General features: G+C 45.1%; 1 protein-coding gene across 1 annotated transcript in view; it reads right to left on the minus strand.

Moving 5' to 3' along the window:
* Positions 1–1229: 1229 nt before the first annotated feature.
* ccdc136b (coiled-coil domain containing 136b) overlaps positions 1230–16259 on the minus strand; it is a 104609-nt gene continuing 89579 nt past the window's right edge. The window contains exons 12-13 of the mRNA XM_063217758.1: positions 14120–14237; positions 1230–2060 (exon numbers count right to left, since the gene is read on the minus strand). Coding sequence (XP_063073828.1) covers positions 14133–14237 — 105 coding nt within the window. The 3' untranslated portion in view covers positions 1230–2060; positions 14120–14132. The remainder of the gene's footprint in view (positions 2061–14119; positions 14238–16259) is intronic.

The following is a 16259-nucleotide window of genomic DNA, read 5'->3' on the forward strand; positions in this document are numbered from 1 at the left end:
AATAGGGCCGTGTCTTACTGGGTTAAAGGAGCCCCTCATAATTTGCAGCGCAGAATTGACTCACCGCTGGGCCCGCACCCTTGTGGGCCCCTATTATCAGAAATGCAAAACAGGGCCCACCAGGAAATGCCTGCTATGCCAGATGGCCAATAGGGGCCCACGAGGGTGCGGGGGCGGGGCCCATCAGGAAATGCTTGCTATGCCAGATGGCCAATAGGGGCCCACGAGGGTGCGGGGCCCACCAGGAAATGCCTGCTATGCCAGATGGCCAGTCCAGCCCTGGTCGGCTCTAATGTGATGTGAGAATCAACTCCTCGTCCTTATGGCTCTCCTCACAGATGTCCTAATTCTCTCTCTCTCTCTCTCTCTCTCTCTCTCTCTCTCTCTCTCTCTCTCTCTCTCTCCCTCTCTCTCTCTCTCTCTCTCTCTCTTTCAGCACTCCAGCACTCTCCATCTTCTTGGTCTACAAGATCGAAGAGATAAGGAGAACAAGCAAAAAGAAGAGCCATGTGCAAAAAGAGAGAGAGAGAGGTGAGTAAGAGAGGGGGAGAGAGATGGAGAACGAGAGATGGAAAGGGATGGAAAGGGTCCAAACAAAACAGAAGAAATGATCTGAAGTAACATCTTCATTCTTCTGCTGTCTGTTGACCTCACGGTGCATACACGCCAGACATTAACGTTCGCTTCATGTATCTGGGAGCATCGAGAGTCCGAGAGGTTCGCGAGCTGCTCTCCTGCTCGCGGGCCCGGACATGCACCGTGCTTACACCGCGATCCTGTGTACAAGGGATGATCTGTTCTAACGTATTCTAAACATTTCGGACTGAAACCAGATACCTCCGGACACGTTAAGTGGACGTCTTGCCCTTGCAGTGTGTATGCACCGTCAGATGTCCTCAGATGTGTTGACTGTGGACCTCAGATGTTCTCATATCAGATGTGTTGGTTGTCTTCAGAAGGCTGCTGCATATTCCATCTGTCTGGTCTTCCACCAGGGCTGTTGACAGCTTTGGCTGGGCCTAGGACAAAGTCATCTGAAAGCGCCCCTCAGCCATTTCCTGGCCCCCTCTCTCCCTGGGCCCAGGACAACTGTCCCCTTTGTGCCCTCCTTGTCAGCATCCCTGTCTTCTACTACTGTCTACATGGAGAAGCACTTGAGGACAAACAAGCTGTGTAGTGTGCAAGGCGATAGAGCATAGGAAAGAAAGCAAAGGAGGGGTAAATAGGGGTACAGTATAGACAGAAAAGTAAGGAACTGAGAGATGTAGAATAAAAAGGATGAGTGAAAACAGAAGAGAGAGCAAGAAGTAGATGAAATGGAAGACGAAAAAGAACCAGCAAGAGGTAGAAATAAAGAAAGAAAGATTGAGAGAAAAGGAAAGGGAGAGCAACAGTCTATTGAAAATGACGGAAGACGAGTGACTCTGGTCCCATAGTCCTAGTGATGCTGCCGTTGAGTGAGCGAGGTTTTTTTTGTTTTGCTTTGTGTTTTTCTGTGGACGGTGGGGAACAGATGTTTCCATGTGCCAGTCCTGTAGTCATATACTGAAGACATGTTGATTTCAATGGAGGTGGAGAAGTGATGTCACTTCCTGTCGGATCCCAATCAGGACAGAATTCTGGTCAAGCATTTCCATGTGCCGGTCCTGTAGTTGTATACTGAAGACATGTTGCCCCTCGGGTTGCAGGTGAAGGGAGTTTAGATAGGAGGGGCTAAAAGTAGGAAGTAAATACAGTAGAGATTTCAATGGAGGTGGAGAAGTGATGTCACTTCCGGTTGGATCCCGATCAGGACAGAATTCTGGTCAAGCATCTGCATTTGCCAGCCCTGTAGTCGTATATTGAAGACATATGGCCTAGGGTTGCAGGTGAAGGGGGGGAGTAAATACAGTAGAGATATCCATGGTGGAGGTGGAGGATGACGTGATGTCACTTCCTGTGGTGTCCTGGGGGATTACCCCGGGGGATCAGGACAGCATTCTGGTCAAGCTGGGGACGATCAGAACCACCGCTGCCGTTATGGCGACCACCATCACCACATTCCACTCGTCCTCGTGACCCTGAGGAGCACAGAACAGGACAGAACAGAGGTCAAAGGTCATGCGGTGAAGATGGGTTTGTTCGTGATGAAGCGTGCTGAAGCGGTGATGAATTTACTATGCAGCACGCATGCTCACTTTACCAGTTTGATGCATGCGAGCGCGTTGCATAGCAGAAGCATCACTGCTTCATCACGAACGAACCCAATGAGATGAGTTGCTGATGATGAGTTGGTGATGCTGCATACAATCAAAACCGAGCAAAATGATGCGGCACTCTTATGACCAGAACGCATTGTGATTTTTCTTTGTGCATGTGCACTGCACAGATTTGCACAGATTTGATTGGTGATTTTACGTCAACACAAATGTGGTGAATAAAACATCATGTCAATCTTAAAATATATTCAGACATGTACCATAGCCACTAATTGTAGTTGTATACTGTATTATGTCAAATGTAAAGTTACTTGAATCAAATATGTCACTGACAATAGTCATCGGAGTTGAACAAATGCTTACCGCAAGCAAGAAGTACTATTGGATTTTTTTGGAATGTCTCTGATGTACCGTAGCCTAAATATGTCTAATCGTCAGGGTGTCCTACCTCAGAATCAAGCTACTGTGAGCCCTAATGAAATTCTACATGGGGGTACAGAACCTATGTCTCAAGAGCCATTTGTGGCCCTTGAAGCTGTTTTATCAATAATTTTAATGTTATGCAGCTTCATATGAAATATGACATATTTTGTGAATCTTTGAAATTCCATTTGCAATACAACTAAGCTATTCAGGGACCTAGAGAAGGTGGTCTGTTGTAAAGGTGGATGCCTTCAATATAGGCCTAAAGTGCAGGGGAAATCTTGGTACGGCCCTTGGAGAACATTTATGGCCCTTGGAACAATTTGAAGTGGCCCTTCGAATGAAAAAGGTTCCCCACAACTGTTTTATATCTTGCTGTGTTACATGAGGATAAAACTGTGGGTAGGTGGTGCAGAGTGAACAGCAGAGGCCTTGTCTTTGTTCAGTTGTCAAGCTGATTTTACTTCAAAGATGTCTCCCAAGAATCGGCAAGTTTAAATGCAACTCAGACTATCCACGTTTTTGTCTCTGTCACCATGTGTGCATTATGCACATTACACACAGACACGCACGCACGCACGCACGCACGCACGCACGCACGCACGCACGCACACTCTAAACTGAATTGGGAAAGAAATAGGCCTACAGACAGCCATGCAATCCTTGGTATGCATTGAATTGGTCCCAGCAGCATACAGATTCAGAGGAACAAGCAAGAAAAACAGCATGAATTGTTGAGCAGTACTTCAGTGACATCATACTGTGTATATAGAAGCCTATACTGTAAGCATGCACACACAGACATGAATACCTTCACAGTCGGTCAACCGCAAAAACACACACACATAAAGTTACTCAAAATCACACTTTCATTGCTGAAATCACACATACATCATGCTGCAGTAAGTCCTCTGTCTCTCTCATATAGACACAAGCTTGCATGCGCGCGCGCGCACACACACACACACACATGCGCGTGCTCACTCACTCACTCACTCACTCATTCACGCACGCACGCACGCACGCACGCACGCACCATTAATAAGACATCAAACAGCAGAATTTATCACTCTCTGACATCATCTTTCTTTCTTTTTATGTGCTGTGTGAGAAAACATGGGAATAGTCACTTAAACTGCTGTAAGTGTGTGCATGCATGCATGTCCTTTAGGCCCTACTTGTTTCTTTTTGTATGTTGTTTTTTTACTGATAGAAGTAAATCTAACAAGAGTGACTCAAGTGTATTGTTTACATGGTTGTTGCGAAACTGATGCGTTTGAATAGCAAACTGTATATGCACGAGTACAGAATATATGTATGTGCCAAGCAGGGTTAGTGCTTTATGTTAAGTGCATAAGAGTAGGGTTCAGTGCATAGGAGTTTGGTGAATCGGATGCTTGTCCATAAAACAATCACGGAAGAGAAGACTCTAGTTTGCTGTAACAAAAATGTCACAATATGTTTAAATAGCCGGTGGTATGAAGGTCTCTCTCTCTCTCTCTATCTGTGTTTGTCATCCACTTGGGAGTGCTGTATGTGGTGTGGTGACCGTTAAAGAGATAAGTGTTTATCTTCTTTCAAAGACATACTACTGTGTTACAGTGTGTATGTTGGAGTGAGGGAGAGCAAGTGGGGAATGTGTGTGTGTGTGTGTGTGTGTGTGTGTGTGTGTGTGTGTGTGTGTGTGTGTGTGTGTGTGTGTGTGTGTGTGTGTGTGTGTGTGTGTGTGTGTGTGTGTGTGTGTGTGTGTGTGTGTGTGTGTGTGTGGGGTGGGGGTCTGTGTGTGAATATGTGTATCCATAAAAAAAATAATTTGTGTGCAATGTGTACGAGATAGAGATAGATGTGGTGTAACTTCAGTATGCTGTATGCAGAGTATGTGTGTGCGTGCATGTGTGCGCAGGGGTGCCGACAGAGGGGGACAAAGGGGACAGTTATCCCGGGTCCAGGGAGAGAGGGGGCCCAAAATTGGATCCTTGTATGAATTGGGCTGGGGGCCCTTTCAGAGGACTTTGTCCTGGGCCTGGCCAAAGCTGTCAGCAGCCCTGTGCGTGCGACGTGCGTGCGTGTATGTGTGCCTGCCTGCGTGCGTGCAAGCAGCACCATACTGGTCCTACATGGAACTAACAAATGATCTGTCGTCTATCTTGGCTGGGCCTGAGCCGCGCAGGAAAGCTTTACACACATGCACACGCAAACTAAACACACACTCTTTCTCTCGCAGTACCGTGACCATACATCCCCTGTGAGAGATTTACACACACACGCACGCACGCACGCTGGCACGCACACACGCACGCGCACACATCGACACACACACACACACACACACACACACACACACACACACACACACACACACACACACACACACACACACACACACACACACACACACACACACACACACACACTTTTCTGCAAACTGGAGCTGTAGGCTTGTGAATATAAGGACACGTCATCATCAGTGTTTTCCTCATGCTGGCTGGAGTACTGCATGGCCATTGCACAGGCCTCTCAAAGGTCCTGTTAATGCTACACACACACACACACACACACACGCATGCACACACAGAAGCATGCACACACAAGCACACACACACATACACTCCAAACTGCACACATACAAGGACGCGCACACACACACACACACACACACACACACACACACACACACACACACACACACACACACACACACACACACACACACACACACACACACACACACACACACACACACACACACACACACACAATTCAAACTGCACATTTGTCTCCTCCTCTACCATTCTAAAAAAATAATATTAGTGAAAAGTCATATTTCTTAATTTGTATTGTGAATTTATTCTCCTATATACGGCAATGGCAACAGTGTGGTTTAACATGACATTTTAAGTTTACCAGCTGCCTCAGAATTCAAAGTTCATTTAAATCTTTGTTGTAAGTTGTGTGGAGTTGTGTGTGTGTTGTTTGACTAGCTGCAATTCAAAGCTTCATACGACCTAAGCCTGGCTCAAACTACGCGACTATCGGCCCGATTCTCTGCTGAAAACCCCCCTTATGACAATCGCTGGAACGTTACCCCCCAGGACCATCGCAAGCGATTGTCGGGGAAGATTTCCTCGTCGTGTGCGACGTTCTAAGATAGAACTTTGGTCGCAAATCGTAGAAATCAAACACTGTTTGATATTTAATAATAATAATAATTGTATTTGTATAGCACTGTGTCATACAAGGCATGTAACTCAAAGTGCTTAACAAATGGGAAAAAACATTGTTAGAGATAGAATTAAAAGGAGAGGAGAGATAGATTTAAAAGGAGAGGTATAGAGGAGAGGCAGAAAAAGCAGGAAGGCAGAGGAAGAAGAGATAGACAGAGAATGTAGAGTCATAAGGTCAACGTAGGTTAGGACCAGGATTCTTAGATGTGTAAGGTCCATAGTGGCTGGGCCTATCATAAGTCATAGATAGTCACACAGAGATTGGGCGCTCAGGTGCGGCCCCTGGTGGCATCAGGGGTGAGGAAAAACTCCCTTTCGCTTGATTCATAGTTTGTGAGGGGGAAAAAAAAGCTCAGTGAGGTCTGAGAAAAAAGACCCCCTGTAGTCAGGAAGAAACCTCAGGCAGAGACCAGCGGCCACCTAGGGGAGCCCCCTGCCAGGGCTGGATTGCGAGTAGTAAGGGCGCTGCGGCGGCTGGGACACTATGACGTCTTGGCAGCTAGGAGTTGGCAAGGATGAAGAGGTGGGTCTTCAGCTGCTTCTTAAAGGAGTCGACGGAGGTGGCTGATCGGATCTCGATGGGGAGGGTGTTCCATCTCTTGGGCGCATAGCAGGCAAACGCGGCGTCGCCGATCTTCTTCTGCGGGGGGGTGGGGGTCCTTAGCAGCTTGGCGTCAGTGGACCTGAGAGCTCGAGCAGGGGCATAAAAAGAGAGCATGTCTGAGATATAGCTAGGGGCAAGTCCATTTAATGCTTTAAATACTGTGAGCAGAATCTTAAAGTCGATTCTGTATGAGACAGGTAACCAGTGCAGGTCTGCCAAGACAGGAGAGATGTGCTCTCTCATTCTGGTTCTTGTTAGGACGATTTGCGACTGGAAATAGAACGTCGGGCATTGTCTCGGTGGCTGCGAGCAGCGATAAGATTGACAGTTCCGATTCTCTTCTAGTGTGCGGTGCACCCCGACGTCAAAATCGGACACATAATCGCTAGTCGTGTAGTTTGAGCCTGGCTTTACAGTATAATAAGGATGTAAATTCACTTGGAATTCTGCAGTAGTCCCACTTCATCTCCTCTCATCTCATTTGCTACTCTACCTGCACTCTCTCTAGTGTAAACATTTGTGCACAGAAGTCATGCCGAGAAGGATGGCCGAGCGGTCTAAGGCGCTGCGTTCAGAAGTCATGCCGAGCTTTCTTTTGTCACCGGCTCCAATTCTGAAGTCGCTCTTGCTGTCATTCTTTCACACACACAGAGTATGCCTATCTCTCTCTTTCTCTCTCTGTCTTTCTGTTTGTCTGTCAGTCTCTCTCTTTCTCTCTCTCTCTCTCTCTCTCTCTCTCTCTCTCTCTCTCTCTCCCTCTCTCTCTCTCGTGTTCATATGGGGATTTGAAATAAACCAAGAAAAGACCATGGGGGATCAACCAGCACACACACGCACGGCACACACAACACCACAATGTTGAGGCCATGACTTTAAGTCACCCCATAAATCACCAGACGACAGAGGCTCACAGGTCCAGAAGTGCAAGTGATGAATGTACACGGCGCACCATACATCTCCACAGATTTTATTGCTACCACTGTACGTGGCGAGGGGTAAGGTATTATATATAACAGTGGTTCTCAAACTTTTTGTGTGAAGTACCACCTGAGAAAATATTGGGCTCTCAAAGTACCACCTTGACAACCAACATTAGAATATCGCAGTAAAGGCCTTCCATATTGACTTCCATATTGCCTGTCAATAAAGGAGAGGTTCATAACGGCATCAACAGCTACGGACACATTCAGTGCAAGTTTGTTTTTAAATGTCTTGCTTGCCTAGTAGGCCTATTATTCTGCATTATGTTTTCAAGATTCATACAATTCAATATTACAAAATGTGAGACCAAAGAGACGTTTTCAACTGCAACAACTTGATCAACCAAAAAATTTAAAATTCTTCCAAGTACCACCAGAGATGTCTCAAGTACCACCAGTGGTACGCGTACCACAGTTTGAGCACCGATGATATATAAGGTTTCATATTGCTATTCACACACATTCATTTCATCATGTAACATTAATGGAATGACCTTGCAATGTTCTGGAGACGGCACGAGAGGAATAGAAACAAACCAGGTGGATACCAGCTGCCTGAAACACACAATAGGCTACCAGATACCATATTGTTAAGTTATAGCCCCATGTATAACTTTGTGGGTTACTTTATAACAACTTAACAACTAAAAGATGACAATGACCGGACTTGAGTTGACCATTTACTGTAAGCCAAGAATGGAAATGGGCCCGTGCAATATATACAATATGAACATTCCATTACAGAACAACAATACCCAATACCAATAACTACTGTATGTTGTTTTTGAATAGACATACAATTGGTTTAAATTCTGAAGTTGTATACTACGTTAGACAAACTATGATTACTATGATGTAGGTTTGTCTGGCAGTTTCCAGAAAAAAGAGGTGACATAAGGGCACACTGCAAAGGACTTGGTTTGTTACCAGTCATCTTTGTATGTTTGGGTATGAAGGGGTTTTAAAGCGTTTTTCCTTTAGTCTACTTTTTCTTTGTTGCTTGCAGCGTTTCAAACTTATTCCAATGTAAAGAAGCCGTCGCAGAATTTATTTTGGAATTAAGCGTTTGGAAACTCTTATTGTGAAGTCATAAGGTTCCATATCGTGTGGTGTTCCCCAACACTAAAACAACAGAGAACCACAGAATGGCCTAAGAAGACAGCTGACAAGCCTTGGAGACAGAATGATTAAATGTGAACACACAGCGTTGAATTTTTGACTGACACTTTTGGACATGTGCCAGACCCACGCTCTCTCTTTTTCTTTCCGCCCGGTCTACCCTTAAGTCTCCTTAACAGGTTTTCGAAAATGGCCGCCGTAGTGTGAGGTCCCATTTCATCCCCAATTGGTTCCTAATGGCACCCTAAGTAGAGCTCTTCTACGCCATAAACCATCAAAAACTAACAGCCCTGCGAGTGAGTGAGTGGTGTGATGTGGTGGTTGTGGGTGTGTGCTGGCAGCATGCTCGAATGCACGCGCACACACACACACACACACACACACACGCACTCGCACACACACACACACACACGCACTCGCACACACGCACGCACGCACGCACGCACGCACGCACGCACGCACGCACGCACGCACACACACACACACACACACATACACACACACACACACACACACAAAGACAAGCACGATTGGACTCTGAGGTGTTGACAGGGCTGCAGTTGGTCTGCTGACGATCATTTTCTTCATTCTTGCCATTTAGCTAACGCACGAACGCACACACACACACACACACACACACACACACACACACACACACACACACACACACACACACACACACACACACACACACACACACACACACACACACACACACACACACACACTCTTCCACACACACACACACACACACACACACACACACACACACACACACACACACACACACTCCCACACACACACACACACACACACACACACACACACACACACACACACACACACACACACACACACACACACACACACACACACACACACACACACACACACACACACACACAGGCCTTGACATGACTGGTCCTCCGGGGGCCAACTGTAATGATGAGACCACAGGGGAGGGTTAAGGCATGTTATTTTAAACAGGCTTGATGAAGGGCTCCAGCCACTCATGTACACATAGGCTACACATACATGCACACACACACACACACACACACACACACACACACACACACACACACACACACACACACGCACACGAGCACTTGCGTGTGTTTGTGCATGTGTGCGTGCGTGTGTGCATGTACTGTATGCAGTGTTGTACCCGAACGCGTTCAATGAACGAAAGTTCATGAACGAGTTCGTATTTTGAGCGAACGTGAACTGAACGTACAATATTTACAAGATGATGAATGAACTATGAACGTGTTCATTGTGGAGCCCATGAACGACACGTTCATTAGTTCATTCCGTTCATTCCGTAGTTACCAGATTTCATTAATATTCCTGCAGAAACCGTGACTAAACACAGTGTCAGAGAGTCTAGTATTATGTCTTATCCATTCTCTCTGACAGCGTCAGACACCATTCTCTCAGACTGTCTTTCATCTCGTGCAAAGAGGCGGGACCAAGCAAACAGCAGACATAGCTCTACTTAAAATCAGAGCGGCCAGCAACCAGCCAGCAGTGTGCGAGTTTTCTGACTTCCCGGTGACTTTTTAGATTAACGCTTCTAGCGACCGTCTTCTGGGCGTTTGGAATAAGTGTGGAGTGCTCTCGCTTCACTATTTAAGTTAAAATATGCCGCGTGCAGCACCATCAACAAGAGAAAGCTGTCTGCTGGCATGTTGCAGGATGGCAAATTTTGCGCATGAGACAGAGAACAACAGTGCAGGAAAACGTTACAGAGTCCATGCACCCGTTTTAAGTCCAGTCCATACAGTAACCGAAAAGAAGTGAAATCGCTCAGCACACACAGTATCTAAACAACAAACACTGTAAAGGACTACTAGTCCTACTGATAAACCACTCTTCATGCAAAACTAAAAGACTAATATCTAACAATCTCATTGTTAAAACTAATTAAATATGGGCTTTGTCAATTAGGCCTACACTTTTTTCAACATGGGGGGTGAGCTGTGAACTGATGAGCTATGAACTAGTAGAAAATTAACTTTCGCAACACTGCAGAAAACACAGTTAAGGACTCTCTATTACTACTACTAATAATAAACCGCTGCTCTCATGCACAACTAAAATACAACAATATCCAGCAATGTCATTGTTAACACTAATTATTATATGGTTGTGACGTCATCTGTCGAATGCTCCATTCATTTCAACGGGGCTCCCCAACGTTCGGACGTCTGTTATTTTTCGATAACGGACGGGTTGGTCTATAACAGACCGCTGTCAATGGCAACAAGACTTTTCACTGCTAAAGCGACTTTTCAACAAGACTCTAATCAGCTGCTGTGATAGACAGCACCCGTTGTCCTGGCTACCGCTGTCAATGGCAACAAGACGTTCACTGCTAAAGCCACTGGCTTGTATACAAGTCAGTGGCTAAAGCGAATGTTTCATATCACTCCGCAGGGGGTCCGGTCTTTTGTCACTCTAATCAGCTGCTGTGATAGACAACACCTGTTGTCCTGGCTACCTAGCTGTTGCCTAGCGGTGTTCCACAACGGCACTGTTTTGTTTTGCGCAGCAACAATCTTAACATTAAATAGGTCTAAAGAAATGTCCCCGCCATGTGTGAATCATTTAAGTATATCCATATAATAAGCGGGTTAACTTTCGGCGAGTCGGTCGCTTTGTGGAATAGCAGCACTTCAGAGAGAACAAGACCCCTCCGCTCCGCGTCGGGGTCTAAAGATTCTCTCTGTCGTGCTGCTGTTCCACGGTAGCGACCTTCTCGCCGAACGTTAACCCTTACTTAACTGATTAACTAACTAATTAAATGGCTATTTGTGGAGCATTTATGGTCTTTGTCAATGAATTTTTTTAAATTATTATTTTGGGGGGAGGGGTGAACTTAAATGAACTAGTTCATTTATTTTGTGAACTATGAATGAACTAGTTCATTTTGAAAAAATCATGAACTATGAACGAACTAGTTCATTCTGAGAGCTGTGAACGTGAACGTGAACGTGAACTAGTTCACATAGTTCACACCTACCTCGATGAAGAAATGGCACTGTATTGTGCTCCGAATGTGTTACTACGTACAGTGCCATTTCTTTATCGAGGTAGGAAATCGCCACGTTTCATTTTGTGCAACAACTTTTGGATCGGTTAACTAGGTGTGCAGGGATGTTTAAATAAGGAACACGTGGAACAATTTGGTCACTTCTAACTTAGGGCACCAAATGCATCTGTCAGCAAAGCTGAGCCAAGCTAATGCTAACGAGTTTGGGCCGTGCGCATTGCTGACTGCTGTCCGAAGATGAGGCAGGTCGGGAGGAGCTCATCTCAGGTCAGAGAGGAACACTCTTTATTACTGACACACGGTGGACTGTTCCTTTAAAGTGATACTGTCCCATACACCTCCCCTTGAGTTAAATAATAGGCTCTTACCTTTCTCCTGTACTTCCAACCGTTTTCTAGTTATGGCAGTGCACATTTTACCTCCAAGCTAACAGTTAACATTGAGTCCTATGAGACCAGTTAGCCGCGAGCTGGTCTCATAGGACTCAATGTTAACTGCTAGCATGGAGGTAAAATTTGCACTGCCATAGTCAGAGAACAGTTGAAAATACAGGAGAACGGTAAAAACGTATTATTTAACTCAAGGGGAGGTCTAAGATAAGTTTATTTCCAAAAATGGGACAGTATCACTTTAAGACTCTCAGATATGTCATAGCAATGTTGCTATGATGTAGTTGAGTATTTCCAGCAAATAATGAATAGGCCCACCGGCGACCCCACCTTCTGTAAGAGGTTACCGAATTGTAGATTTCTGTCGATGAATGTTCTCATATTAAACATCAACCAAACAACTGATGAAGTTCATGCCTATACAGGTTTGACATTTGATAAAAAAAATGGGCCGCCTCAATAGTATGGGCCGTAGTCTGTAAGTAGCTGTCATACACATCCCATGTACATCCCATGTTTTCATGTTGCCATATATGGAACGTGTATGTCTGTCTTACTAGTCCATTTATAAAGCATTTTGTACATTTCAAATACATATTCAAAGGGGCTCTATTGTTCCTAGTCAACCGATGCTTATTTGAGTCATTAGCAAGTGAACGGTGAGTCTCGCGACCACTTTCACGGTCCGTCCGCTGCAAACCCCGAAATTTAACTTTTGACAGAGCGACCCGCAAAGAGCGTCGTGGGAAACACTTCTCATGCGAAAAATCGCTTTGCATACCGTATTCAGATTTATATCAACTGCTGGCATTCTGTGATGAAAGACATTCTCACAGCGAGCTTATTTACACATTTTTTCATGGTGGTGTGGATTTTGAGACAGGCATGCCACGGGCACTGCGCAAACTACGTAATTATTGTGCTCTTGTAACTGATGGAGATGAAGAGCAAAACATCTTTCACACCCCAAGAGGTCCAGTACTTAACTCTTTGGGTGCGTTCAAATATGCAGACTCCCGTCCTCTACTTGTGGCCTCACGTTTTGCTGACGCCCCCCTTCCATGGAGAAAACAATAAAGTTTCCCCACTGTCAGCCTAGCCACAACAGTTTTTGGGGGACTATCCTTCATTCACCATCCCGTTTGCAAATGAGAAACTGACTTTACAATTGAGCTTTTGCTAGATATTGAAATACGATGCTGTTGTCAGTGATGTCATCACGACATATTACTTCGAGGCCACAAGCACAAGTGGAGGACTGAAGTCTGCATATTGGAAATCACCCTTTGAATTGCATCTTTACTGTTGCCATGAAACAAATCTGGGGTGCATTTCTCGAAACCATAGTTGCTAACTACATAAGCTACTTTGTTGTTTGCAACCAAATTTCCCATTGCCAATTACCCAAGTTGCTAACTGGCTAACAACTTCGAGAAACACACTCCAGGGTAGGATCCAACCGATAAACAAATGTGAAACCAATTTGTTCCAGTGAGATCTCCTTAAGTTCCTGTATGGTCAAGTAAGGATGCATTCTAGATGCTGATTACCTGCTCTTGATAAGTGTGAATCTGTTCTAGAAACAACGTTTGTGCAATCACGTTACAGTAGGATCAACACGGTCTCCCCAAAGCATGTTTTGTGCAGCAAATCTTTTGAGTGAGATCTCAGCACCAAGTGCATCTTTCATAGCCTGGTTCTCACCAACGGTGCGTGTGTGTAGGCCTACACAAACTACAGTCTGGTAGCACTGCCGTTACCATGCTCTTCTCGAGTCAGAACATAAATGGTGCATTTATTGCAACTCACCACCAACAAATTCCTCCAAAGAGTCAATATAGTCAATAATCTGTCCTGTGACTCACCAATGTGAGCTGCCGTTGATATTTAAGCAATAAATGATCCGTTTACTTTCTACTCGAAAAGAGCATGTTAATGGCACTGCCAGGCGGTAGTGTGTGTAGCTCCGCTCCACCAGGGGGCTCCAGAGCTACACACATGCACCATCGGTGAGAACCAGGCTACATCTTTCAGGTTTAGGGGACAAAAGGGACAGCCCCTGTGTCTTGTGTGTCTCATATCAGGCTGGACGGGTTTTTGGACAGGAGAAAGGACACAGGACCCTACCTTCAAACCCCTTTTAGGAAGCCAGCTCCGACCACCAGCACCAAAGCTGCGCCACTATTACAACCATTCCTAAGAAGGGGACGGAGAGAATAGGGGACTCGGGTGCAGGAGAGGAGCTCTGGGGAATGGAAGGAAGGAAGGAGGGAAGGAGAAATAGGGGGATCGCAGGGATGTGGGGAAGAGGAAGAGGAGAAGCAGAGAGGGGAGAGGAGGGGAAGAGAACGGAGAGGAGGGGAAGGAAGGAGAAATAGGGGGATCGCAGGGATGTGGGGAAGAGGAAGAGAAGAAGCAGAGAGGGGAGAGGACGGGAAGGAAGGAGAAATAGGGGTATCACCGTTATGAAGGGAAGAGGAAGAGTAGTGAGGGGAGAGGAGGGGAAGAGAGGGGAGAGCAGGGATGAAGGAAGGGGAAGAGGAGGAGAAGAGAGGGGATCGCAGGGATGGAGGAAAAGAGAGGGGAGAGGAGGGGAAGAGAAGGGAGAGGAGGAGGAGAGAGGGGAGAGGATGGGAAGAGAGAGGGGAGCAGGAAAAGCGAGGGGAGATGGGAAGAGAGGGGATTGTAGGGATGGAGAGGGCATGGGATGGGGAAGAGGGGAGGAGAAGAAAAAAGGGGAGGGAGGTAAAGGGATGAGGAAAAAAAATAAAGTAACACACATAACATAAATAAGAAAGAATGACATGCAAGACAGCAATACAACAAGCAAAACAAACAATTCCATGTGGGTCGAGACATGTACACATGCACCACAAATGCCATAAAACAAAATAACATGTGACCATACAGGAGTAGTGAAAAGGAAACATAAGACAGTCACATAAAGACAGACAGAGACGAAGAGACAGAAAGACAGATGAAGTAGATAGATAGATAGATAGATAGATAGATAGATAGATAGATAGATAGATAGATAGATAGATATACATCGTAGATAGATAGATAGATAGATAGATAGATAGATAGATAGATAGATAGATAGATAGATAGATAGATAGATAGATAGATAGATAGATAGGTCACCAAATATTATCAAATCGATCCATTTGATTGATTGATCGAACGTGTAGTTGTGACATGGGTCATGTGACATGCATACGTAATGTCGTAAATTGTGTTTTGTAAAGCATGTCGATGCATTGTGAGGCATGACGACGTGAAGCGAACAAGTGTGTAAAGCAATGTGAATGAGGATGAGTCAAGACATAACATAAGCATAAGAAGCCATTGCATGCCACATAGGGGATAGGGGGAAACAGAAAGAGACCACCATTAGATATACACCAAAGATGGTTAAAGGCCGCATGGATACCTCAAGGTTCCCCTGGTACACATTTTTTAAAGGTGCACTGTGCAGGAAATGGTCAAAAAGGGTACTGCAACTATGCTGCTCATTGAAACTGGGTTGCCTATTGCCAAATTTGATCTTTTCATGAACGTTTACTATGTAATAAACTAATATGTTCTAGTATGGTCCAAGTACAGTCATTTTTGAAGCTAAAAATGGTTATTTCTGGAAATTCAAAATGGCGGACCATGGAGAAGATCCCCCTTTTTATGTATGAAAAGTGCAATTTTCCCAAGTCATATGAATACTTAGAATTTGATGGTGGTGGTAAGTATTCATGAAAAAGGTAACATTAGTGAATAGGTAGCCTGAATTCCGGAAATAAACAACTAAAAATCTTACACAGTGCACCTTTAAGTTCCCATAAAACCCTGAGGTTGCCATTGTACCATTTAAAGATCTCTGCCCGTACACTGAATTGTGCCCCCCACTCCGACCAATTGCATTTATGCGGCACAAAGGAATTCTGGGAGTCGTAGGCAACACTATACAGTGTGGATGAGGTGTTGAACAAGAACTACAAATATGGAGGAGGGGTGATGACATGACTATATGTAGACAAGACTATAAGACTGCATGTAACTACATATAAGGCTACATGTTTTGCCAGAGGTTTCTTGGACGGTGGTTGGTTGCAAAGCTTGGGGGGGAAAATTGAATCCTAAAAGGGGCTTCATTAAAATTTCACATCAACATTCAATCTGTTGGTAACACTTCATTTCAGGGATACATCTATTAGCACTAATACATACAATGTGCCTGTATAAGTAACTTGTAAGGCATGTGCAAAGCAAAATC

This window comes from Engraulis encrasicolus, chromosome 15, assembly GCF_034702125.1.
Source record: "Engraulis encrasicolus isolate BLACKSEA-1 chromosome 15, IST_EnEncr_1.0, whole genome shotgun sequence".
Classification (NCBI taxonomy): Eukaryota; Metazoa; Chordata; class Actinopteri; order Clupeiformes; family Engraulidae; genus Engraulis; species Engraulis encrasicolus.